This window comes from Dermacentor variabilis, chromosome 9 (assembly GCF_050947875.1).
Source record: "Dermacentor variabilis isolate Ectoservices chromosome 9, ASM5094787v1, whole genome shotgun sequence".
NCBI lineage: Eukaryota > Metazoa > Arthropoda > Arachnida > Ixodida > Ixodidae > Dermacentor > Dermacentor variabilis.
The window spans coordinates 44465001-44490203 of NC_134576.1; the positions used below are offsets into that span (position 1 = coordinate 44465001).

The window sequence follows — 25203 nt, forward strand, 5'->3', positions numbered from 1 at the left end:
TCTCTCACACTTCAAGTGACATTCCACGCTTTCAAAAAAAAAACCCTGCGCTCGGCTGTTCTATTCGGCGCGTAAACACAGATAGCGCGGAACTTGAGATTGCAAAAAATAAAATCGCACAGTATAATACGCCCGGAATCATCACTAAATACATTTTCCACATTTATACCAATATTATTGCGTAGAAAGAGCACACAGCCCCCTGCTCTACCAATAGCATGAGAAACGCACACATAATATCTAGACATGAACGTTTGGACTAGGCGTTCGGTCCCTTCCTCAGTTTCTATCTTTGTCTCTTGTACAGCAATAATGTCCAGATTATTTTCGATGAACAGGCGATTAAGCTGGTACTGCTTCTTCTTTGCCGTAAGTCCCCGCACGTTAATCGTGCCTACGCGCAAGGGTGTTTCAATGCGTATCGCCATTTCTACGGTGAAGAGATGAAGGTCGATAGATACCAATAAATTTGCAGCTCCCGTCAGTGACGAAGGTTCACTCACATTACCGTGGCGAGTCTGCGTTCAGCCTGCACTGTTGACTGGTCTTCCATCGGCAGATCAGAAGTAGCAGCATTTTCCACCCCCCCTCCCAACCCCCCCCCCCCGGCACGGGCAAAAACACGCGAACGCACGACCTGTTAAGTCCGCTGCGTCGCCGCCGCCTTTCTGTCCGGCGGTATGGTTGGCGTTGGTCTAAAGGTTGGCCTCCGACCAGTTGCTGTCTTCACAGGCGGTTCGCCCGCACTCTGAGTGCTCGCATTCTGCTCTTCGCCGGTACTTTCTTCGTGCGTTCTTTTGGCCGCTGCCGCTGCTTTGCTGGTTTCCGTAGTGTCCATTACGCTTGAATTGTCCTCACTCGTTGCTACGGAGGGTTGCTTGCTTGTACTTGCGTCATTACTTGTTTCAGCGTCCTTAGCTGATGTAGTCTTGCCCGACGTCGGTATGGCTTCACTCGAAACCTGCTCTACATCTCGTTTCGTAGAATTTGTGGCTGGGTCTTTCTTTGAAAGTGGCGCCAAAGATGGTCTCGACGCACTGGCACTTTCCTCTGCGTCGACTTCGTCCATGAGGTGCTCGTTGACGACTTCCTCACTTCTCGATGGCCCCGCAACGTTTGCATATGTGCGCACGCACTGACTTTCTTCGTGGCCGAAGCGTTGACACACAGAGCAACGTGGCACGCGGCACTCGCGCCTGATGTGCCCCGTACGGTTGCACCGAAGACACAGTGGAGCACGACCTGGCACGACCACTAGCGCCATTATGCCTGCCACTCGTAGCTGATGCGGTAGATCGTCAAGTGTCACGCCTGGCTTCAGCTTGAGGGTCACTGTACGCATAGACGACCCCTTGTCCGTGATGCCTGGTACACGCCATTGCTCTTTCTTGACGTCGTTGACTTTCCCGTATGGAGCAAACGCCGCTTGTACGTCTTCGTCGTGCACATTGTGCAGCAACCAGTGGAGTTTAACCCGGACATCCCGGTTGTGTGGATCCACAACCAAACATCGTCGTTCCTTGACTTGGACTTCTGTATACTTCAGCATTTTCTTTGTCGCCTCTGCACTCTCGAACGTCACCGCCCAGACGTGGTTCATCTGGAAAGCCCCCAAGGCGACCACCTCGGGGAGCAATTTCAAATGAGCCAGCGTGTCGCGAAAATCTTCGACACGGAATGGTCTCGCTTTCACGTCGCCGTGAAGAAAAACTGTGTTTAAAACACACGAACCTGTAGGCAGTGGCGGCAAAACAACATGGTATTCCGGTTCAACGGACGCAGGCATCCTGTTTCCGCGGCTTGGCATAGCCGCAAACACCGCCCCTACGGAGCGCGACATTCGACGTCCGTACCGAACGGTAGCCAGAAGTAGAATGACTGAGCCACGAGTTCGATGCTTCAAAGCGGTACAAAAGCGCCTCTAGTGAACGCGGTGTCGCCTTAGATACGAGCTGTTTCTAAGGCTCAGGCGTGCGTCGCTTGCTCAGGCGCACATTTCGTTGTCGCGCCGAACGCTGCGTTGCTCGACGCTCACCGCGTCCGATGCGGGGCGCGTAGTCGCTGCGCCGTAGCCCACTGTCTTACACCCCTTGGCGGGTCGACGGGAACGCTGTCGCGTTCCACTCTTGAAGGTGAAGCTTAAGCGTCCTCCAATTTTTTTTCCAGCTTTGGACACAGCACCACCTGCTTTCGTTGTTCAAACTTGCCTTCCCGCGGACGCAGGCACACCCCCTACGCTCTCCGACATCGAGGGTATACAAGCTGTCTTCACTATGGTGGAATGTTTAAAGGCAATAGACCTGTCGAAGCCATGCAAGGCACCAGGACCGTATAGCATACCGTATGAACTATATAAAAACACGGAAGGCAAGGTTCTCGAAGTGCTGTTGGGGGCCATAAAGGAAGCTTGGGTTACAGGAGTCATCCCCGATTCTTGGCGGCATGCAGACATGGTCCCTATTCCCAAATCCGCGAAACCTCAAGACAATATCGTTCATATGCGCCCAGTAGCACTAACCTTAACGTTAGGCAAGCTGATAGAGGGTATGCTCGCGACACGTATTACATGGTAGCTCGAGTGGTACTAATGGTATCCTCCTGGCCAAATTCGCACAGACTATACTCAAACCATCCACGACACACGTAGGGTATCTCGGTGCACTCTATTCTCAGAGAGCATTCACCGTCTTGCTGCCACTACGAATATCTTCATGCGCGTCCAGTGGGTGCCTCGAGCAGCCCTTCAGGATCTTCTTGAAGCAGATATGGCAACCCACCCACACATTACAACAGACTCACTTCCACATTTTCCTGAAGACGCCTGTGGACGACTGATCTACGAAAAGGAAAACCTCCGATGCACCACATGAGTTCTCATACCTCCGTGTGGGTCAGACCTCCCTGGTGGTTTAACCCACCGAGAGCAGGTTACGTTAAAGAGGCTACTTGTCGGGTTCGCGCTGACCCCGTCTATGACCGCTTTCTGGCTACAACAGTACCATGGTCCTTACGGCTCAACGTGCCCATTTTGTAAAACAGAAATCCAAAATGTGACAGTGACATGCCTTTTATGGACGTTCCCAGGAGTTCATCTAAGCCATCTCCGCCACCTCCGGGCAACAGGCCTTCAGCCTGGCCGCCCACCCGACCATGAACTTTGCACAAGGTCAATCGAAATAGGTCGCCAAGCTTCGGGCGAGAAGCGGTTCAGTACAGATTGTCATCGACATCAGCAACGGGGGTTATGGGAGCAGCGATTGAAGCGCGACTATGTTTGGAGGGAACAAACATTGGGAAAGAAAAAATCGTTTTTGAATTCAAGCGAGACACAGTTAGATTCATTCAACGAAAATAAGATTCCTCGTCAATTTTATATATTCGTGACGAGTTAAGAAAATACAAATTCATTTAATTTTATTGATATTAATAAATGCATTTCTTTTCAGCGCCCAACATTACAGGGGGCGTTGACGCCGCTATCACTCGCAAAGTAATGCACGTCTTGAAATGAGCAGAAATGCGCACTCGCAAAGTTAACCTCACACGTTGTGCTTTTTTGCTTGTCGAAGTTTTTCTGAAGTTGGTGACACGGGTAGCTTCATCGCTTCTTAATCTCTTCAGTCAAAAGTAGTCAGTTACGACCGCCAGATAATTGTGTAGTTGAATTCGTGCGACTGCGCTAGCCGACGGGCTTGGCATCCGACGATAGGATCAGCACTCTCCACCTAAAGCTTTCGTCGGCCTCCAAAGAAAGTATGTTTGGTACAGGGGTGCGATTCCGACAACCGTAAGGCTGGCCTTTTCCTACATCGCTTTCCGCGCTGAGAGCTCGAAACGCCCATCAAGCCCAATGGCGGGGCATATGAGTACTATATAGCTCCAAAGGCAGGCCAACAAAACAAATTTCGCGCCTTATAAAACAAAATGACGTCACTTATGCTTTTAGCGGACATGGCGTCACATAATTTTTTCCTTCGCCGGAAGTGTTCCCACCATATACAGATGGCGCTAAGCACCAGAAAGTGCCGATGGACCGCCATGTTTTGAACGTATATGCTCCTATGGAAGCTTCGCTACCAGGTATATATACCTTGCGTTGGATTCATGGACCACATCATCGTTCACTCCTAGATTTCTTGCACGAGTCGAATCTGTTCGTGTACTTTTAACAACCTTTGTATTACGCCTATGAGGGCATGCTTTCGAATAACAAAAAAAGAAACGTAGCTTCGCGGGAGCCTTTATCTCGGCCAGACATCTTTCCGGAATGCCGAGGTGCTGTCTCGCCAGGTGTCTAGCACACTCGTCAATTCGTTGCCAGTAAAGCAAATAGTTGGCCGTCTTCAAGATAACGCTGATACATGCATAAGCGCACTCCTTTCCATGTGCCGAGGGGAAGCGACAGTATCAGGGTGTGCTTCTTTTTATAGTGTTTGCTTTAGTTATGCGTCATGACATACGTCATGGTTCGGTTTTCAAAACATTCGATGATTTATACGCCACGTGGTGGCGAAAAAAGGAAACTGAAGGAAATGTCCCTAATTTCTAGGTATGATCGCGTTCGCTGGGCTGAATCCGATCGCGCTCAACAGCGAATTTTCTAGCGCAGCGTACTCTCGCGCGTCGCTACTTGATGGTGAGAGGAAGCGATCGCGGAGGTTCACGGCAAATTTCGTACTCCTGGTTAGAAAAATGAGATCAGATAGCCCTATAAGGCTTGTCGATATTGCGACAAGAAAGCGGCAGCGTTTACACTAGTATATACGTTAATAAGTTTGGCCGTGTATATAGTAGTGAACATGCACTTACCGATTAAAATGCCAAGCACAGTTTATTGCACGGACCACGTAAACCTATAAATATCTCACTGGATGACCACGAGCCCTCACTGTCACAACGCTGGCATTATGAAGAACGCTAGCAGCGATTTCCCACGTTTCGTAATGTATCGCTAATCATCCCGACCCAGAAAATGCGATTCATCATGGGCCTATTTTCATGTCCACCATAGGACAGCCACTGTCGGCGATCTCTAATTACCCCTGTCTCTTAGACTAAATGATCTACGCTTCTAGGGGCGCAGAAAGACAGCCCAGCGAAGGAAGACAGCGGGCATGAAGCTAGCAGCCATCCCGGCTCGCCCTTTGCGATTGCTACCACCAATGAATATCAACAATTAGATAAGGCACGCCGGCCGTGTAAGCGTCAGTGGCCCACAGCCAGTCGTACCAATGGCAAGGCCAGAGGAGAAGACATGCGCTATCCTTGCCAAGCGCGTATTTGATCACGTGTCCTCTAACTAACCCGAATATTGAGCGCGTGGCAGGATAAGGTCCATCAAGGCTGCATCCCTTTTGGCTCTCTGTTACGTGCCTGTGTCGCTCATTAATATGACTTTCCGACTTTAGACTGAACATCATGGCGGCGACGACAGGGACAATTTGCCTGGAGTGTCGCTTCAATTGCACTGTCTCCTAATATGACTTGTTTTAAATACTCATATAAGGGTGTCAGTTCAGTAATTGACTCTACTAAGTCACATAATGTTTCCTCAGGAGGAAGTGTCGTTAAAGGTTATATATATATATATATATATATATATATATATATATATAACCTTTAACGACACGAGTATATATATATATATATATATATATATATATATATATATATATATATATATATATATATATATATATATCTGCGGTTTGGAAAACTAGTCCGGCCTCAACAACCCCTCCCCCCCCCCAAAAAAAAAGATTGAGAACTGTTCTCCTATGACACCGAACTCGCTCTTCTAACCGTTAACGGCAAGGCGAAACTTGCTGAGTCTGGCGAGCATTTGACGTAGGCCGATAAAACTACTATCCTTACTTTGTACACCTATTTACCTATTTGCTATCGCAATCGGTGCTTCGCCTCTCGCGCGTCACTGCGAATTTTTTTATGTATATAACTATAGTATAATTGATGATAATGCAATGAGCTGACGGAAGACGATTTTGTGGAAAAGACGTTCAGTGACCGAAAACAGTTATTGGTTCTTAGCCAAAAGCAACAGGCGAGATCGTCAAATCCGTGTGTTCGTCCAAGGCCATGAAGTATTCTATAGGGCACAACAGTTGCTCATACTTTGTCTTTCGTTGTTTACAAAGTTATTCCTCGTTATACTGGTAATGTCAGCACACAAATATATGGCATGAAGCAAAACACCGACAGCGCATGCCTTTTACATTAAATCTACTCAGAATGAAATATGAAAAGTGCAAAGCAATAACAAAAAAATGGTCCACCCAAGATGCCGCGCTTCTACCGGAAAGCTCGCCTTCGTGCATGGCGTTTTGCTTAGACGCCGTGGTGGTCACTGAATGTAGTTCTTTGCACGCCTTTCTCAAGGAGGTTTTACCAAAAATTCTGGAGTGGAAACTCCCGCAGATTCTTACCAACAGAAGTGAAGTCAGCGCCTTCCCTTATTTCATCGTTAAAAGCGTGCTCAACTAGGCGGAGTATACTGGCAGTACTGTTGGAATTGCTCTATGATATTAAATTCTGGAGTGATTGAAAAATAAAAGCTTGTTGTTTCGGGCTAGAATATTGCCATTGACTTAGTCGTCATACCGCGATCTCCCACAACAAGTTGTAAAGACCTTGAATTTTGATCCTAAAAGAGTGACACAGACAGACACATCAAGAATCATCTGCATGGTAAAATTGGCCGTTTCAAAACCGCCTCAAAAAGCGAAAACTCTTCCTTTACTCCGCCACATGCTAACGTTAATCGATTCCCTGAGTAAGATTGCGGCGGCCGGCTTCAATTTCAGGACAACATCTACACTCCAGAAATATTTTTTAAGACATCCTTCGTCGTCATTCACATTCTTGCCCTTGAAAGGCTGCGGTGAACTTATTTGAGAAGTGGCGGGTGTGAAAAAGGTAAGGAAAAAAGTCATAGGCAAAATTACTTCTCTACAACATGGTGTCTGATGCTTCCGGTGGTAAGCCGAAAATGAAGAAAACTGGTCGCAGTGGCTGGAGACTGAGGTTCATCCAGGAATTTGTACAGTGACAGCCAGAGCTTATTCGCCGTTGTAGCGCTGCTGTGTCTCGGTAGTGCCCAGGTCTGCAGGGAGGTTGGTCGGCATTCCGTTGGGAGCGAAATAAGAGCCCTTTGCTTGAATCCATATTACAGTGGGCCGTCCCAGATCAAGTGTTCGAGGTCAGACAACTTTTTTTTTCTCTATGGTCAGATCGGGACTTGCAGGGGCTGCAGGCACCCGCCGGCGAACGTTACAGGCAAGGAGGGTCTTCCTTTCAACGAAAACACTGCACGAGGAAGGGAGCAAGGAGGGGGCCAGTCTGTAACTGCCGGAGCAGAACCTGCCGCCGACGAGTAGCAGCCTGGGAAGGACTCACTATGCATGCGTATTCGCGGCGTCTCTTCTTTGCATGTGTAGAAATGACGTGTTCCATCTGACACAACAGGCGTTGCACCTGTTGTATCAATGTATCAATATCAATGTAGCGTCCGCGACCGCGTTCGCGCCCTTTGGTTTTGTGCTTCGACGCAGTGGTGCTCGCTGTGCGTGTTCGCCTCATCCATACGCTTGCGCGTAAACCAATTTCACGAATTGAAACGTCACTGTAATTTTTAACAGAGAAGCTCTTTAAGCTTTCGTTCTGCCGGGGAGCGTTACCAGAAAACTCAGCCCATCTGTGCGCCGCCTCGCGTTGCCTAGCAACCACCTGCGAGAGCTCCTTGCTACGTAACCTCCTCGCACCCCACGCACGTAGGGCGGTGTGGTGACGTCGCAGGCGAGTGAAAGCTCAGGCCGGCGCGGTGGCACAGCTCTCACCTCCCTACACACTTAAGCGAAATTACACCCTTTGGGTGGTATCTTGCCACACAACAACAATCGTCATCTGTCTTTTCCGCATTTCCTTTCTTTAACTCGGTGAACTCAGTAATTCCAAGTCACGAACGCCATGCGCGTTATCAGCATGACAGAGCCTTCTCGACAGGAAAGTAGCAAGCGCATCGTTTTCAAGAAAGGAAACGCAAGCAAGGCAGATGACGATTATCGTTGTGTGGCACATATACACCCCCAATCAGCAGCAGCAGCAGCAGCTGCCGCTGCCAGATTGGCGCGCGCCCACGCTCGCCGATCCAGGAAGCCGAGCCTTTGGCCCCTCCTCTCTCCTCCTCTCCCCTTGCCTTCTCTTGGAACGCCCTCACCTTTGACTATCTCCGCGCGCGCCCGGCGGCCCGCCGCCACCCTACCGCTGCATGACGTTTCATGTTTCGTTATCTGCTGTTATTGAGAAGCGTGCGCTGCTGCGCGTTGACAAGCGTGGGTAGTTTCGTCAGTTGCGTGGTCCTCGATAGCTCTATGCTTCTGCTCCGCGATCTTTCACCCGTTTCACGACTCGTACCGCTCGTGCATCGTGCAGTGGTGCACGAATACCTCAAAAACAAGCCCTGCAAGGTTGTCAAGGTGGTTCCGGGTGCCTGAAGACGACAGTTGAGCGCGCAGATCCAAGGAAATCAGAAGGCGCATGTACACGAACACAGCCCTGTCCATGTGTGTGCTCCATGAGGCTCCGGACGTCGTTGCGCCTTGATTGTGCTACACTTCCCTCTTACCGGTAGTGAATTAAAGCGGAGAAATAAATGTTCCTCCTCATTGTCACCTGGTCTATGACATGTTTTTCTGTGCCAAGTCTCGTTCTTCAACTTCAGTAACTTGCTTAACTTTCCATTCCGTCCTCAGTGCTTTTTCTGTGTGTCACGTTCTACAAACGTACTAACAGCTGGAAAAAAAGCTCTTCATCTTTGTGTGTTATCTCAGTAATCGCCGATGGGAAAACCGCGCGAACAACCTTCATGTGTAGGCACGATACGTTTTTATTTTATTTCTGGAATCTATTAGCATTCCAAATGTCCTAAATGCAGATTTTTGCAGTTAGTGTTTATTATACAACGGAGTGCCCAGTAGGTACGACTTAGTGCCTTAAGTGACGTAATTTTACTGCTAAGGGTAGCATTCAGGGTGAAGAAAAGTCGTGTTGTTGGCTAATTTTACCTGGTCTTTGCTCGAGGAATAGGCCTTTCTGCGAATGTTTTCTATGTGCTGCTGCAAAAGCGGACTACCTTCTTTTCCCCTTGCCACCGTTACTCAATTTGTGGCCAAGTGCAAAATAATGAGATACTGTGTATTCCAGTTTTTAGTACAATGTTATTTTTGTTCTGCCATGTCTTTTTCATTATGTCCAGTAGTAATGAACATGTCACGTATTTCATATACTTTCGTGCAGGTTTAAAAGTAAGCTCTTGTTTTTTTTTTTTTGTATGGCTGTCAATGAAACAATCTTCGCATTTCCTGTTTTTTTAAGTATTTTGCGTGTCATTGCTTTTGCCATTACCACTGAGTTTCCCCCTTTCTTTAGCTGTCACGCCTATGTCATAAAAGGCATCTAGTTGTGTGCAATACGTTAGTGCATATATCAGAAGCTCGTGTATATTTCGGTCTTGAGGGTGTTATATAAAAATCTTGTTTTTTAACATGTGTGTGTACATGAAACGCCCTTCGTGTTCTTTAGCGTTTTTCTTTTGTTTTTTCACTGCCTGGGAGCTTTTGAGTTTAGTATTATATGTCATACACCTTTCACTTTTGTTCATTTTTTGAGCGTGTATCACACCACGTTTTAAGAAAAGTTGTTGTTTTCGGAAACGAAGTCAATAAATCGTGACCAAAGATCGGTTAGTAAAGGGAAAAACCGACATACACCCGTTCGTAGCATTTGCTACAAAGGAAACCCATACGCGTTCCTCGAAAGAAAAGCCTCGTAGTTGAAGAAAAATTCGTACTGGTCCGGGACTCGAACCTGGGACCACTGCCATTCCGGGACAGCCGCTCTACCATCTGAGCTAACCACCTTTGCAAAAATTTCTAGTACTTTTCAATAAACTTTTTTAGACAAATGCTGCTAGAACCTACCAACAGTTTATTGATTTTTATACCGTTTTCAAACTTCTTGTTAACTTCATGCCGACATCCTATCGACTATTCGCCACCGATATTGAATTGAAACCTTATTTGCAAACTTTTTTAGACGTTGAATGAACATGCTTTGGACACTAAAAGCACGATTTAATGACCATTTTCATACTTCTTAGAAACACTTTAGTAACATTCTACTAACTATCTGTTGCTCGATCTAGAAACATTTTAGTAACTTTCTTCTAGCTTTCTGTTGCTCGATCTAGAAACATTTTAGTAACTTTCTGCTAATTTTCTGTTGCTCTATCTAGAAACAACCTAGCAACTTTCTTTAACTCGACCTAGGAACGGCCCAGTAACATTCTAGCAACTTTCTGTTGCTCACCCTAGAAATATTCTAGCAACTATTTTAGTATGCTTTAAATGTGCTGGTGACATTTGAGCAAATTTCTCCGCCATTTTTTTAATATATTCTGGTGCTTTTCCAATGTAACCTTCAACATGGGTAGTACAAATAAATGTGTTTGTCTATGAACAAAACACACCAATCTTTTTGAAAACTAACATTTGTTTAGAACATTTCAAAACCCGCGCGCGAGCATCAATGACAACGAGCTCCGTGCTGTGTGTTAATCAGCCGAGGAGGCGGTGGTCTTGAGCGGAAAGACCCCCAAAACACGAAGCGAATAATGCGGCGCAGTGATGGAAGTACCGCGCTCGGGAGGCTCATACGTATGCATTGGTTCGGACGCGCGATTCCGCCGAGACCTCGTGGATGAAACGTTTGGATTCAGTTATCGTGTGTGTGAACGATTGTGTTTTGAGCACGGCCTTTCGGCGATTGTGAACATTAGTTACCACAATGTTTACAGCTCCGCTGGTCATCCACTTTTGCAGCGTGGAATGGCCTTGAATTTTTTTATCCTTGTTCCTAAGTGTTTGATCTAAGCTAATTTTGCTCTGTACTTCTCTGACTTCAGAAGAGGCCCAACCCACGTCAACCGGCACTGCTTCAATTGTAGTTTTATTGAGGGTTCCTAAAGCCAACCGGCCTATGAATCCTTGGTTAGCTTCCAACCCGGACAAGACTCCTGATTTAAGCCCACAATGGCACTTGCGAACGTTAGTGCTGGCAGCACTACTCATTTGCAGATTCCACTCAACACACAATATTTATTGCCGAGCCAATCTGCTCTACGTTTCGTTGTTGCTGCATTCCGCTTCGCCATTATTTTCACGTTCTCTTGGTGGGTGCTCATGCAAGCCGTTCCTGAGTGCATTTATACGAAAATGTATTTATATAGCTTGACTATGTGTATGATTCGCTGTTCAATCGACACAACGTAATTATTCGTCTCTTCATTAAATATCATGATTCCAGATTTCTCTGTGCCCATTCATGCTTAAGGCATGGATTTGTCGCCGCATTGCCACACGTATTCACAAGTCTTTAAATTTCTTCCATTGTCCGTTAGTAACTCTATCTCGTCCGCATAGATCAGTGCGGGGACCTCCTGATGCACCGTAGCACATTACGCATGTAGTAAGAACCAAACTCTAATTCACTGTTTTCCAGTCGTCTTTTTATGCCCTTCACATAAAGCGCGAACTACACTCGAGACAGGGAGCATCCTTTTTTCTATTTTATGTGAATTTCTACAGCTTCATTACATTTTCATCCTACCCAACAATTTGTACTTTAGAAATCTCCCTCAGCCGCTTCACGAAATTGTCATCTATGCCTGCGCGATTGAGAATATCTCATAAAAATTCCCTGTCTACGTTGTCATAGGCTTCCTAATGTATAGAAATCATAAAGGTTCTTTCCGAGATACTGATATTGGTGCACTGAGTTAGTACAAGCTTATTCCCTGAGCGCCTGCCTGGACTGAACTCATTCTGTAAATCCCTTAGTACATCATTTTTCTCTACGCGCTTCAGCAGTAATAATTTTATGGCTTGCTTTGCCATTCTATATATCACCAACGTTACTGTAGCTGGCATGTACGAGCTCGTCTTATCCTATGAACGTTACCTTTGCAAATAAGGTTGCGCAAATGATGATCCGCGTATGATGGATGGATGGATGGATGGATGGATGGATGGATGGATGCTGTGAGCGTCGTCTTCTGAACGGGGCGCTGGGTTGCGCCCCTAAGCTTTTCCTATTATATTGCCTAATGCCCTACCTATCTCATAAAATGAAGAATTCCTATCTCCAAACATTCTGAACCCCTATTAGGAACTTTGTTTTTGTATGTCTCCGTTGTTTGTCGTTTCCCTACTTTTCCTCCAGCGATCTTTCACTGGCACCTTACTAATTTATACTGCAGACATGTTTGCTTTCCCCCTGCTATCGCTTAGCCCAAGGGCTTCAAGGAGGCCAGAGGTGCCTAAATCGACCACTGCATAGATATGTTCACATTCTAATAAAACATGGCCTATCGTTTCCACGATGGAGCAATTTACCCACAACACCACCATCTGGTGGCATTCTCAGATCTCTTTGAACTCCCACTGTCTCATGATGATGATGAGGAAGCTGATGATGGCTTCCCTTTTGAAACTGACCGGAAAAAATATGCCCTTAGCCTGCTTGAATTAATCGGCTTTTATATGTATCACTATCTAGCAATTTGCCTATATGATCACAATCCCAACTTTCGCATTTAAAACCTCTATTCATATCTGCAACATTATCTGCACTAAGAATGACTGCGGTTCTATCAATCTATTCCCTGCACTTCTTTCACCAATGCTCCAATCATTTCTTACCTCGACTACTATCCACGTAATCTCCAACCCCCATATGCAGTCTAACCTGTCATAGAGTTGCATTTGCTAACCTTAGAGCTCACACAAATAAACTTTCCAAATTACTTGCTCCACCTTGACTATATGATAGCCCCAAAGTGCTTTATGTTTCATTATTACTACACTCCGCTTTCCTTTTATATTTTAGAATATCTTCGTCTGTGGTTGAGCAAGTCCTTATTTTGTTCGTTTACGTACACACCCACATATATTGGTTGAGATAGGGTGCGCCTTCCTGCTGAATTGGACCACGACATTACTCTTCTCTTCAGTAAGGATCATAATTCTCGATTTCTCTTTGCGAAACTCGAGGCCTATATTGGTCGAATTATTGTCACTGACATTCTTTACTCACCTGCACAGTACCTAGAATACTCAGGAGAACTCCATTCAAAACAGTAATGAACAGGATAAAAAAAACTCCTCCTATTACCAGAGATGAGGTCACAAGCGCCTTGCAAGACATGAAATGGGAAAGAACGGCAGGAGAAGATAGAATAACAGTTGATTTAATCAAAGATGGAAGGAGACATAATGCTTGAAAAACTGGCGGACCTCTATACGAAAAGTCTATCAACTGCAAGGGTCCCAGAAAACTTAAAGAATGTAAATATTATACTAATCCACAAAAAAGGAATACATTAACGAACTGAAAAAGTATAGGCCTATTAGCTTACTCCCATTATTATACATAATATTTACCAAAATAATCTCCAATAGGAAAAGGGCAACGCTGGACTTTATCAACCAAGGGAACAGGCGGGCTTCATGAAGGGTTTCCCTACAATGGATGGAATCCATGCCATTATTCAGGTTATCGAGAAATCCGCAGGGTACAATAAGACTCTATATGGCTTTCATAGATTACAAAAAAGCATTTGACTCAGTAGAGATAACAGCAGTCACTGAGGCATTGCGTAATCAAGGAGTACAGACAGCTTACTATATACCTTGAACATATCTACATAGATTCCACAGCCGCCTTAATTCTACACAAGAAAAGTAGGGAGATACCTATAAAGAAAGGAGTCAGACAAGAAGACACTATCTCTCCGATGCTATTCACTACGTGCTTGGGAGAAATTCAAGCTATTAAACTGGGAAGGTTTAGGAGTGAGCATCGAAGGCGAATACCTCAGCAACCTTCGGTTTGCCGATGGCATTGTTCTTTTCAGCGACACTGCAGACGAGTTACAACAAATGACTGAGGATTTTAACAGAGAGAGTGCAAGAGCAGAGCTGAAGATTAATATGCAGAAGACAAAAATAATGATGATTAACAGGGCAAGGGAACCAGAGTTCAGGATCGTCTGTCCGCCTCTAGAGTCTGTGAAGGAGTACGTTTGCCTAGGTTGACTAATCACAGGGAACCCTGCCATGAGAAGGAAATTCACAGAATAAAAATGGGTTGGATCGCATACGGCAGACATCGTGAGCTCCTGACTGGAAGCTTACCATTACCATTGAAAAGGAAGGTATACAATCAGTGCATCTTACGGGTGCTCACATATAAGGCAGAGACTTGGAGACTGACAAAGAAGCTTGAGAACAAGTTAAGGACTGCGCAAAGAGCCATGGAACGAAGAATGCTACTTTAAGAGACAGAAACAGAGCAGTTTGGATCAGATAGCAAACGGGTATAGACGACATTCTAATTGACATTAAGGGAACAAAATGGCGCTGGGCAGGTCATGTAATGCGTAGGCTAGATAACCGTTGGACCATTAGGGTGGCAGAATGGATACTAAGAGAAGGGAAGCGCAGTAGAAGACGACAGAAAGCTAGGTGGTGCGATGAAATTAGAAAATTTGCGGTTTCTAGTTGGAATCGGTTGGCGCAGCACAGAGGTAATCCGGACAGAAGATCGCGGGGAGAGGCCTTCGCCCTGCAGTCGACATAAAATAGGATGCTGATGATTATGATGATGATGATGATGATGATGATGATATTCGCAAGTTTCTAAATTTCTTGCACTTTTCGCTAGTAGCACCATGTCTTCCGCATGTGCTTCTTTCTGTTGCACCTGTTGGTCGTTACGGAGCTAAGTTAAAAGCCTAATTCACTGCTTTTCAGCAGTCTTTCTATCAATATGCCTTTCTATATATGTATGTAACATAAAGCAGGATCATCAATGGAGACAAAGACATCCTTGTTTTCATCTTGACGGAGTTCTCACAACCTCATTGCATTTTAGGCGTTCCCATAAACTTTGCAACCGGTTGTTCCTATGCACCTCCTTCAACAGCTCCACGAAATGCTCGTTTATGCCCTCGTGCTTAAGAATATCTCATAGCAATTATCTTTATACCTTGTGGTTGACTTCGTTAATATCTGTAAATGCTATCTCTTAACGCCTGTACTGAGCTACTGAAATCTCTAGGTGCAGTGGTATTAAGATGATATTCGCGTCTGCGTCTGTCACAAAACACAAAATAGCATCATCTCGCGGGGATGCCGGCAAATTAGCATGATGATGACGGCGTGACGTACCCACACTCGAGAAACTTTCGGTGGGTCCGATATCAGGCACTTTGTACTGAAACTGTGGTCTTCATGCTACACCTTAGATGGCCAAAACGGTTATTGTTTTCCCTACTGGTTCATTTTTTCTATATTGTTTGTGCTGGTAACTGCCTGTAGGACATTGCGCGTTTCTCTCAAGGTCGTTGAAAAATTATAACGAGCTTGCTCCTGCTCTCTTGTCCTCAACGCTTGCAGATAAATCGCATTCTGGGGTCGAAATTCTTCGTTACATGCCTGATTCTTTAGGAGAAAGCTGCGACTTTGCCTCATTCCATGGAAAAGCTAGTGAGATGCCAAGGTGGCACTAGTATGAGATTGTGCCGCCGCTTGTCAGCAGCTGCGCAATGTGGCCGTTAACAGGCAGTCACCGCGTGTGCCAGACGCTGTGCCAGAGAAGCGGGTTACACGCGGCAACCTTGCCAACCCTACAGGGACCGCTGCTTTCTGCAGGTGCAGAGCAGTAGTAACACAAGTTCATGGCACCGCTGCTTTGGCAGCAGCTGGCTTTCACGTTCCAGAAAGAAACTTCACATTCTTGCCTTATAAAACCAGGAACGTAACTTCGCCAACTGTCATATCGAACGGCCAGGACTATCCAGTGTGACCTTTCTGCAAATTTGCATTAGGAATCGGGCAGTGCTAAGCGCCAAATTTGTCTCTTTTAACGCAAGAGACAAATGCACGTAGAGGGTCTTTTATTTTTCATACAAATCTTTCTATAAGAAATCAAGAAGCGCAGCGAACCTGGCGGTATCGCAGATGAATTCCTAGGCGGAAGAATTCCTGGAGTGTATTTCACAACACTAATTAAGAGATATTTAATAAGGAATTATTTTATTACTGTCTTCGGGCAGTTGCCAATGTACTTAATTTGAAGGCAGCGATATATAAGTGCGCTTACATTTTATATCTTGACGTTCCCACCAAATTCAAAATATTCACCATCAAATTCCAAAGCTCAATTCAGCCAGTTTCGAGACTGAGTGCGTCCCGCTGCGTGCAAGGTGGCAACTAAGCTTGGCTGAAGTTTGAATGATATGATGCGGCGGCAAATCCTGACCCGACGACAGGCAGCCGCACATACGTGCCAGACAAAGCGTTCCGTATCAGTAGCTGGTGCTGCTGGCCTAGACATTTGGTTTCCCACTGCTAACAGTGAGGAAGTCTTTTTTTTTTATCACGGTAGCTATATGGACACTCATGGCGCATTTCTGCCGTCGTCGAGGCCTCCCCGTGGGGTTCCGTATGCAGTGCAAGGGCGATAACATCGTCGGCGAGTGCCGTGTGCTGCATATGCAGGTGAAAGTGTACGGGCGGAAGTCGGTGATGGCGGCTCAACATAGCGCATGCAAGCGGGAGGGGGGGGGGTGAAGTGGAAGTGGGGAGGAAGGGCCGGCGCTGTCTTCCGTCGCGCAAAGGACAATTGAGGGGAGAGGAGGGAAGGGGGCGTTCTTCTCTGGTGGGGGCTGCGTGTAGCGCGGCCGCGCGGGCTTTATCTTGAAAACGATCAGCGCTGAGTACAGAGTCTAGGTGCCCCGAGTGCTCATAGCTCGTATGCGCTGTGTTTCGCTTCTTCGTTGGCGTTGACGCGAGAGGCAGTACGATGGTCAATTCTCTTGCTGCTGCTGCCGCGCTTCCTCACTCCAGTGTTTTGACAACGACTTTTTGTGGTCATCGAGTGCGATGCGTTCTTGTTTACCTGTGCGTGCGTGGAAGTATGCTTGTTAATTTACTTAGTAATCCAATGTTTACACAATTCTGCAGCTCATAAAACTACTAGCAGCCGTGGTTGCTTAGTGGCTATGGTGTTGAGCTGCTATGCATGGGATCGCGGGATCGAATCCCGGCCACGGCGGCCGCATTTCGATGCGGGCGAAATGCGAAAACACCCGTGTACTTAGATTTAGGTGTGCATTAAAGAACCGCAGGTTGTCCAAATTTCCGGAGTCCCCCACTACCGCGTGCCTCATAATCAGAAAGTGGTTTTGGCACGTAAAACCCCATAATTTATTTAATAAAACAACTATGTTTACTTCGTATAGCTGTCTACTAATTTGCTATCGCAATGAATGCTTCCCCTTTCGGGCGAAACTATGACATTTTTGTCTGCAAGAAACCGCACAATTTTTCGCCGTGGATACCGGTGAAAGGAATTTATCCCTCACTACGTATGTAGGCCGGAGCTCCCGAGCTAGAGCTTCATATTAATAGCCAAGAGTACATGGCTAGTAGCCACAAAGAGTACACTGGGAGTACAATTCCGGAAACGTTCGCACGTGTAGTGCTACTAAATTTTACAAAATGTAAGGATTGCAACGAGTAGTTCCAACAGAAATGACATGTAACATTAATTTGCAACGAAGCACTAATAGAGTTGTCAAAGACATTCAACTGCCGTGTACTTCCTGCCTTTTACTTCAAAAAGTTCGCTGCAGAAAGCTTGTGTTTCGTTGTTACTCATCACATTTATGGGCTTCTTCCTATTCTGTATCTGAAGCACGCCCTTTTTTATTGATTCCTAGAAAACATGCAGAACGTCTTTCTAATGCTGTATACCACGTCGCACCGTGGCAGACGGCCACTTTCTACTGCAGACAATGGGCCAGCCTTCAGCGCCCCTCGTCTGTTATGACGAAGAAGAGTAAACGCGACGACAGACGTGGCCCGGAAACGGCGGCGTTGTAGGGTGCGCTACAGATTTAGCGCGACGACGCCGGCAGCGCCCACACGTGACACCGGCCCGTTGCTACAAGTCGGCGTCCTGCGCGGAGCAGCGAAGAGAGACTAACGTCGGGTCCTGCCTGCGGTAAGCGTGGTCTTCGCTTCTCGTCGTAGGCTGCAGCTACATTGTGAACGCCGCGTGACACCTTCGAGAGCAACGCACTGACATTGCATTGACAGGACGACACAGTGCCCTGTAATATCAATTACAACGCGCCCACCAGATGGCGCAGTAACTTCTGAATTTTCTGCTTTTTGCCTAGCGTCTGAATTAGTCTTGTGTCGATGAGCTGCGTCCGCGTTTCTTGGGTTGCAAATAATCTTGACGGCTTGCAGGGAGCTCCTGCGTGATTTGGTTCAATTTCTTCATGAACAGCAGTCGCGTTACCAGCTTGAGACTTGCGCTTTTGAAACGCGGTGTTTGTAATTGTGCAAGTGATGTATTGTTGTGGTTTCTAGCAGTACGGGGCTGTCTCCACAGAGTTTATCTGCCGCATTCCCTACTTCACGGCATTCAAGTATGCGTACAGCTGGAAAAAGACCAAATCCTGCGTCTATAATAGGCGGGAAAACGATATTATAGCTCCAAGTTTATCAAACACTACTCAAAATTCACATATTGTCAAATGTCTCGAAATCGGCGGTTATACAAATACGCGCTACTCAAAGGAACCTACCGCGGGACTGTTGCATGCATCGCCTACTAAACTACGGGAGATCGGAGCTCTCTGACTTCGAGAGTGTCCTTAATTAAGAGACAAAACTCTAGGCCCTGCCGCAGGTTTTTACTCAGAAGCTGTCATGGCACCAACGTTGTGTTTTTTTTTTTCTGTGGCGAAACGGGAACTTCTGACGCACGCTGTATATGGGGATATCGCGACAAATATTGACTGCATGGGTTCCTTTAACGTGCACCTAAATCTACGCAAACAAGTGTTTTACAGTTCGCCCACCATGAAATGTGGCTGCCGTGGTCGTGATCGAACCCACGACCTTAAGCTCAGCATTGCGACGCCATAGCCACAAATCGACCCTGGCGGCTGAGCCCATTACTTCTCAATAGGCTGTAGCATCTTAGAAAGCTTCGCCTTTTGGTGCCCAGTGCTGCAGAACAACTGTATCATCTTGTAAGTACTGTGTCCGCCATTGAGTGCAATATTGATTTTTCTTTGTTGAAGATAATCGGCGCATATAAGAGCTATTCGTGGACTGCGACCTGCGAGTGAGAAAAACACTGTACCCTTCACTCACCAGGAGCTTTGGTAGCGCCGTTCATCAGTGTTTATGGCCGAATGGTGCAAAATAGTTATTTAATTGATGTACATTCACTAACATACTTACCTTGGGTCGCTAAGTAGGCACGGTGTTACGCGGCTAAGAATGAGGCCGAGGGTTCTTTTATGAAATTCCCATGAGAAGCAATGATAGAACGCCTGTGTACTGAAAATTGACTGCACTTTCTAGACGTACAAGTGCGGAGTTCTTCACTGCTGAGTTCCCCGCAGCCCCTGTTGCTATCTGGGATGTATGAATCCCATGAATCTATTATAGCTTCACGCACAGTAATATCATTTGTGGCACAGGAGCCCATTGGTTTTCGCTACATACCTGCTAAGAACCCTGTGACAAGCGCCCCAGCGTTGGCATACCAACCCCGAATTTTTCCGCAAGCATGGCATTGCTTTTTTCTCGAAAACTATCTTAGAGATTGCTCCAAAAAATGTGAAATAGCAACAATGGCTCCTATAACTCGGCAAATTGCACGATAGTAAAGGCTTCTGAGGGTGCATGTGTGAATGGGGGCATGTATGACCTTTATGCGATTTCAAATCTAAACTGCTTTGATATTCGTGACCCCTTTCATCAAAAAACTTTGATAAGATCCTTATTTTGTGAGATGTCACGTTTACGAGGACCTAAATGACATCTCAGCATATGTCGAGGAAGTATATTATCCCCTCTCGCACAATGAGCTTTTTCAATGTGACGAAGATTGTGTCGACAGGTGTGGTGCCCTTAGATTTACACGCGATGCAGGTGTTTCAGTTAAACAATAGGCCATATCTGCAGAAGGAAGCCATATGCACGGGTCGCGCCTGGCTCCCGTTCTTAGTAAGCTCTATTTAGGCCAACTGGACAAGAACATGAGTCAACGCCTCACAAGATCAACAGTTTCTATGAATGTTTTTAGATTTGTCGATTATATTTCAGTTTTTCAAAAATGTTCTTTTATTCAAGAACGGTGTTTTTACTATTGTTAGCCAGCGCTTGACTTCCCTTGACGTGACTCTTGATAATATAATATTCTCAGATTCTTTGACGTTCAGTTTGTGTTCAGACAATCTAACGTGCTGCTGTTAAAGCCCACGAGCTAAAAGAACCTCTACATTTTCATTCATTTCAGTAAACGATGGTGAACAGGCGCATAACTAACTTGTGTTTTATAAATGCAGTGAAGAAATCACGCCCGCATTTATTGAAAACATGCTTCCAGCCGCAAAGCACGCGTCTTAAGGATGCTGGATATCATAATAATTAGTTAATTGTTGGCCGCGGAAAGGCTGCTCAAGCAGGTGCGCTCGACAAGAAGTCTCTTGGTAACAGCGCAATGTAGCAGCCGAGCCCAGGAGAAAATTTCCATGATTCGATGCCTCCACCATTTTGACACTGCCTGAAGCAGACGGGGCGTCAAAGAAACGTGCAGGACTTTTTTTCAGCTGCAAACAAGTTAGGCACGCTTCGTAAAACTAGAAGCAAGATTAGGACTAGGCATCCGGTGTGTGAAACTGCATTTCGCCTAGCAACTGAGACGAGACCAACATCATAGTTCGTTTGTTCGACGAGAAAAGAGGAACACGTGCCTTTTTAAGGCAAGAAAACAGAAGCCTAAAACGGTATGCTCGGTTCCTCGGATAGATGGGCTATCTATGTGAAGGAGCATTTATCAAAGTATAATCAGCAGTTGTTGAGTTCCGCCATTTCATGAAAAAAATCAGTGCTGTGGGAATACGGCTGAACCAGTGGGGGCAAGGTTTTCACACCTGAAAATAACCTTAGTGACGTTCCGAACACCACTGATCACAAGAAACGCAATGGTAAGTTTGTCGCTTGTGCTGTGAGGGCTGTTTGTCACATCCGCTAAATTAAATTACGGGGTTTTACGTGCCAAAACGACTTTCTCATTGTGAGGCACGTCGTAGTGGAAGACTCTGGAAATTTCGACCACCTCGGGTTCTTTAACGTGCGCCTAAATCTAAGTGCACGGTTGTTTTCGCCTTTCACCCCCACGGAGGTGCGGCCACCGTGGCCGTGATTCGATCCCTCGAGCTCGTGTTCAGCAGCCCAACCCAATAGCCACTGAGCCACCACGGCTGGTAACATTCTACTATATTATGAGAAATGGTACATGAGTCAGACCGGAAGATGCAATAATGATAGTTAGAACACATAAACTGCATTCCACCTAGTAACTGAGACAAGACCAACATTATATTTTGTTTGTTCTACGAGAAAAGAGGAATGCGTTCCTTTTGGAGGCAAGAAAACAGAAGCTTAAAAAAGTATGCTCGGTTCCTCGGATGGAAGGGCTAGCTATGTCAATGAGCAGCTGTCCCAGTGTAATGAGTAGTCGTTGGGTTCCGCCATTTCATGCAAGAAATCAGTGCTGTGGCCAACCATTGTGGACAAGGTTTTCGCCCGTGAAAATAATCTTAGTGACGTTCTGGAGATCACTGACCATAGTGATCTAGAAAAAAAGGAGTAGCTAAAGTTAAGTTCCTTGACTGACTGTCGTCTCACCCTGACATGCCAACCAACTTGTGCTGGTTATAATGTCGAAGGCTTCAGAACGAAGTTCGTCTCTGTAGAAAAACAGCTCAACGCTATTCATCCGAATTCTCGTAGTATGAAGCACAAGGGTGAACATCTGAACTTCTTTTTATGTTTACTACCATAAACGGGGGGGGGGGGTGAGGCATAACTGTGGTTTTTTATGTTTATAGAAACATGGCAAATATCACTTGAAGTTAGCCTCGTGGCAGAGGTGGTAGTGTCGCGTTCTATGTAAATAATTTGTTCAAACGTTCTTTCAAAGATGAATTTGCTGTAATAGATGCTAACGTCGGAAGGCCTTGCTGTAGTTATCAAAAATATAGTTGTTGCCATATACACAGCTCCCACCAGTGACAAGTGGAATTTCTTCGACTTCATTCAAGATTTACTGGTGTATCTTACTTCTACCGGATGCTCATTTGCTGTTATGGACGACATACTTATTAATTCGTTGTCGAAAAATTTGTGTGCGAAACAGTTCAGTAATATAGTTGCATGCTTTGCCTGCTAGAATTGTATAACTTTACTACAAGAATAAGTGCTGAAACAAGTAGTCTATTAGACGTATATGCATTATAACTGTGGTGTCTAATACCATTCTGTCTGCTTTACTCTCCTGGACAAAATATGGATATCAAAGTCCCACAGTTCTACAGAGTAATTGACGCTAATACGACGAGTCATACAAATTATTAGTTGAAAATACACATTGGCATAATGAGTTTACAATGCAACTGACATAAGCGAAGTGTATTCTGCATTTAATTAACTATTTATTGGGTACTGCAGTAATACCTTTGCACAAAAGGAAATTTAAACATGCAAGAAGAATAAAGAGCCTTAGATGAATCGGTAATTGTAGAAATGAATTTAGAAAAAAAAAGCATTTGTGTCATAGGTCATTTAATAACAGTGATGTTAATCTTTTCACTGAAGTGAAATATGCAGAGTCAAACTCAACCATGCTCTAAAAGTAACTAAATCCGTTTACTTCATTGATCGGTTCTCGAAAATACAACCATATTGCAGAAACATTCGGCGTGAAATTCAGTATTACGCTACTAATTGTACCGTAAACGCGCATACATTGGCCGCGCCCTTGTAAAAAACAGCACCCAGAAATTTGTAAAAGAAATTCCTCCGAAAAATATGTTTGAATATCAACGTGTAAAAGATGAACCCTTGCTTGATGGCGGTTGTGATGTACGCTGCCAGTTATTCTTGTTCCGGAGATGTGGTGGCTGTAGTCAGCTACCCGGGGTTTGGAGGTAGATACGGACAGACGGAAGGATGGACGGACGTCCCAAAGGGCGTGAAATGTCCTAGAAGTGATAATGAGAATTGAAAACATGAGCCCTGCATAAACGCTACAAAAGCACACAAAATGATTCACGTTTTGATCCATATGGGTGAAGGCAACTTGCAATGTCGTAATATTGGTGGTAATGTTTGCTTACCCGTTGTTTTGGCTTGCGCAGGACATCTGTTGTAATACCCGGACGCATAATGAGGCACTCAAGAATGACCACTGCCTTCTTACTACATTTTTTCCTGGCCGGAATCTTGGTTACGTGTCAAGCGACTGACTGCCAATGGGCTTGGGCCACACTAGAATCAGGAAGCAGTCGCCTGCGCATCCACGACGGCAAACCGCCGTCGGTTCCTCACCATGGCGGCTTCTCGACCCTGACTCCGGTGGCGTGGGCAAATTTTCAAAACGACATCCCGAACAGCGGGTGAGTCCGGACTGGTGGTACAGTTTCCGGGTAAAATATTATTTTTGTTTAGAAAATATGAAACCGCCTTTACTTTATTGCCCCAATGTGCCAGGAATCATGTTGAGAAACATATCGCCGCGCATCGAGTGACAGAAGGAGGTCCGTCGATGCCAGCCGAAGCATGCTATAGGGCGGCCTTGTTGTTATTGGCGAGGATATGACAAAGATGGGAGATTATAATGGTCTAGAAAAGCAAATATGGCCATCCCTAACCAGTATGAAGTTTTCAACTGCGAAGCTTTCTCTGAGAAACTGGTATGGCTTTCTTCTCTTCAAAAAGAAAGTGAGAAAAACAGAAACAATGAAGTGGATCCAAAGAACAGAAACAAAAAAAAGATCCTGGAGATTTACGATAATGCGAAGAAAGAAATTACAAAGGAAAATATGTGTGACAGTACAAAGGCATGGCCTTGCTATTTAGTGTTCCAGTTGGTTGCCTCAGGACAAAAGCATACCAGAGAAATTATTCGCAACAAGGTGAGGCATGTGTATGCAGTAGCGAAAATCCGGAGATTACTCAGCGCATCCTAATGCAATGCAAACGATTTAACCTATTGCGACCCGTAGGTAGCGTACACCGTCCATAAGCGCTTGTATATAAAGTGGGTGGAAGTATCAACCGGTCAGCAGTCGAGATAAGCAATTGATGTTTGGAGTACTGACGGGAAAAAAAGAACAAAGAAGAAATTTATACGACTGAATCTGTTAACAGCATGGGTAGCGATACAAGGTAGACAGAGAAGTTTCAAGGATAAGAAAATATTAAGCAGATGTGCACAGAAATGCAAGAAAACTATGTATGCCATACTTCAGTACCTCGAGCAGGCTAGTTTACCATTTGTCTACGCTCAATTTCAAAGGGGATGCCAATAAATCGTCATTATCATCGGTTTTCTTATCATTGGTTGCCGGCGAAATGCAGTGGCGTTCCAGTTACTTTCTAATAAAGCGTTGTTTATGCACTGAAGCACAAAAGTAACTGGAACGCCAATGCATTTCGATGGACACTCAAAATTAATATCTCGGAATTGGTGATGTCAAGAGAGAGAATTCGTTCCAAGTGGATACACCTTTCGAACTCAGCGGCTATAATTTGTAGAATGAAACATGGGACGTAAACAAATAAATAAAATGTTAAATTGCGTAATTACGGTAATTATTCAATTGGACATATTAATTTTTCGTAGAAGTAATGGACCCCTAATCTACTTTAGAATTGTGCTATCTGCCATAGGTAATATTTTTTTAAATAGGTGCAGCTAAAAGAAAATTCCCTGTATACCCATACCCTTGTATGACAGCTGCATATCCATCCCACATCGGCAATAATAAGCAATGTTGCTGATTTGGTAGGTTGAGCAATTAGCAGGACACACAGCTCACAAGCAAGCGCTGATGACGAGCCAATGAATAAACTAGAAAGAAAATGTGTTGGGTACAGTCATGTTGAATTGTAGGCACACATATCTGCAGGTAATTTAAGAAAAACGTTGAGAATTCAGTGTAAATTCGAGTTGTAACGAAAAGTTCCAAAAGTG

The 25203-nt window shown here is 45.3% G+C and overlaps 2 protein-coding genes across 2 annotated transcripts in view; one reads left to right on the forward strand and one right to left on the reverse strand.

The window, feature by feature from the left end:
- Positions 1-604: 604 nt before the first annotated feature.
- Positions 605-2050, reverse strand: LOC142592645 (uncharacterized). Its single transcript, XM_075704204.1, has one exon. The coding sequence runs from the start codon at positions 1838-1840 to the stop codon at positions 641-643; it is 1200 nt and encodes a 399-aa protein (XP_075560319.1). The 5' UTR covers positions 1841-2050; the 3' UTR covers positions 605-640.
- Positions 2051-17983: 15933 nt separating this feature from the next.
- LOC142592646 (putative phospholipase B-like 2) overlaps positions 17984-25203 on the forward strand; it is an 85486-nt gene continuing 78266 nt past the window's right edge. The window contains exons 1-2 of the mRNA XM_075704205.1: positions 17984-18141; positions 23366-23623. Of these exons, the coding sequence (XP_075560320.1) occupies positions 23394-23623 (230 nt within the window). The 5' untranslated portion in view covers positions 17984-18141; positions 23366-23393. The remainder of the gene's footprint in view (positions 18142-23365; positions 23624-25203) is intronic.

Excerpts from the sequence above, each read along its gene's own strand:
- LOC142592645 (XM_075704204.1), bottom strand. The coding sequence starts at position 1,840 with ATGTCGCGCTCCGTAGGGGCGGTGTTTGCGGCTATGCCAAGCCGCGGA.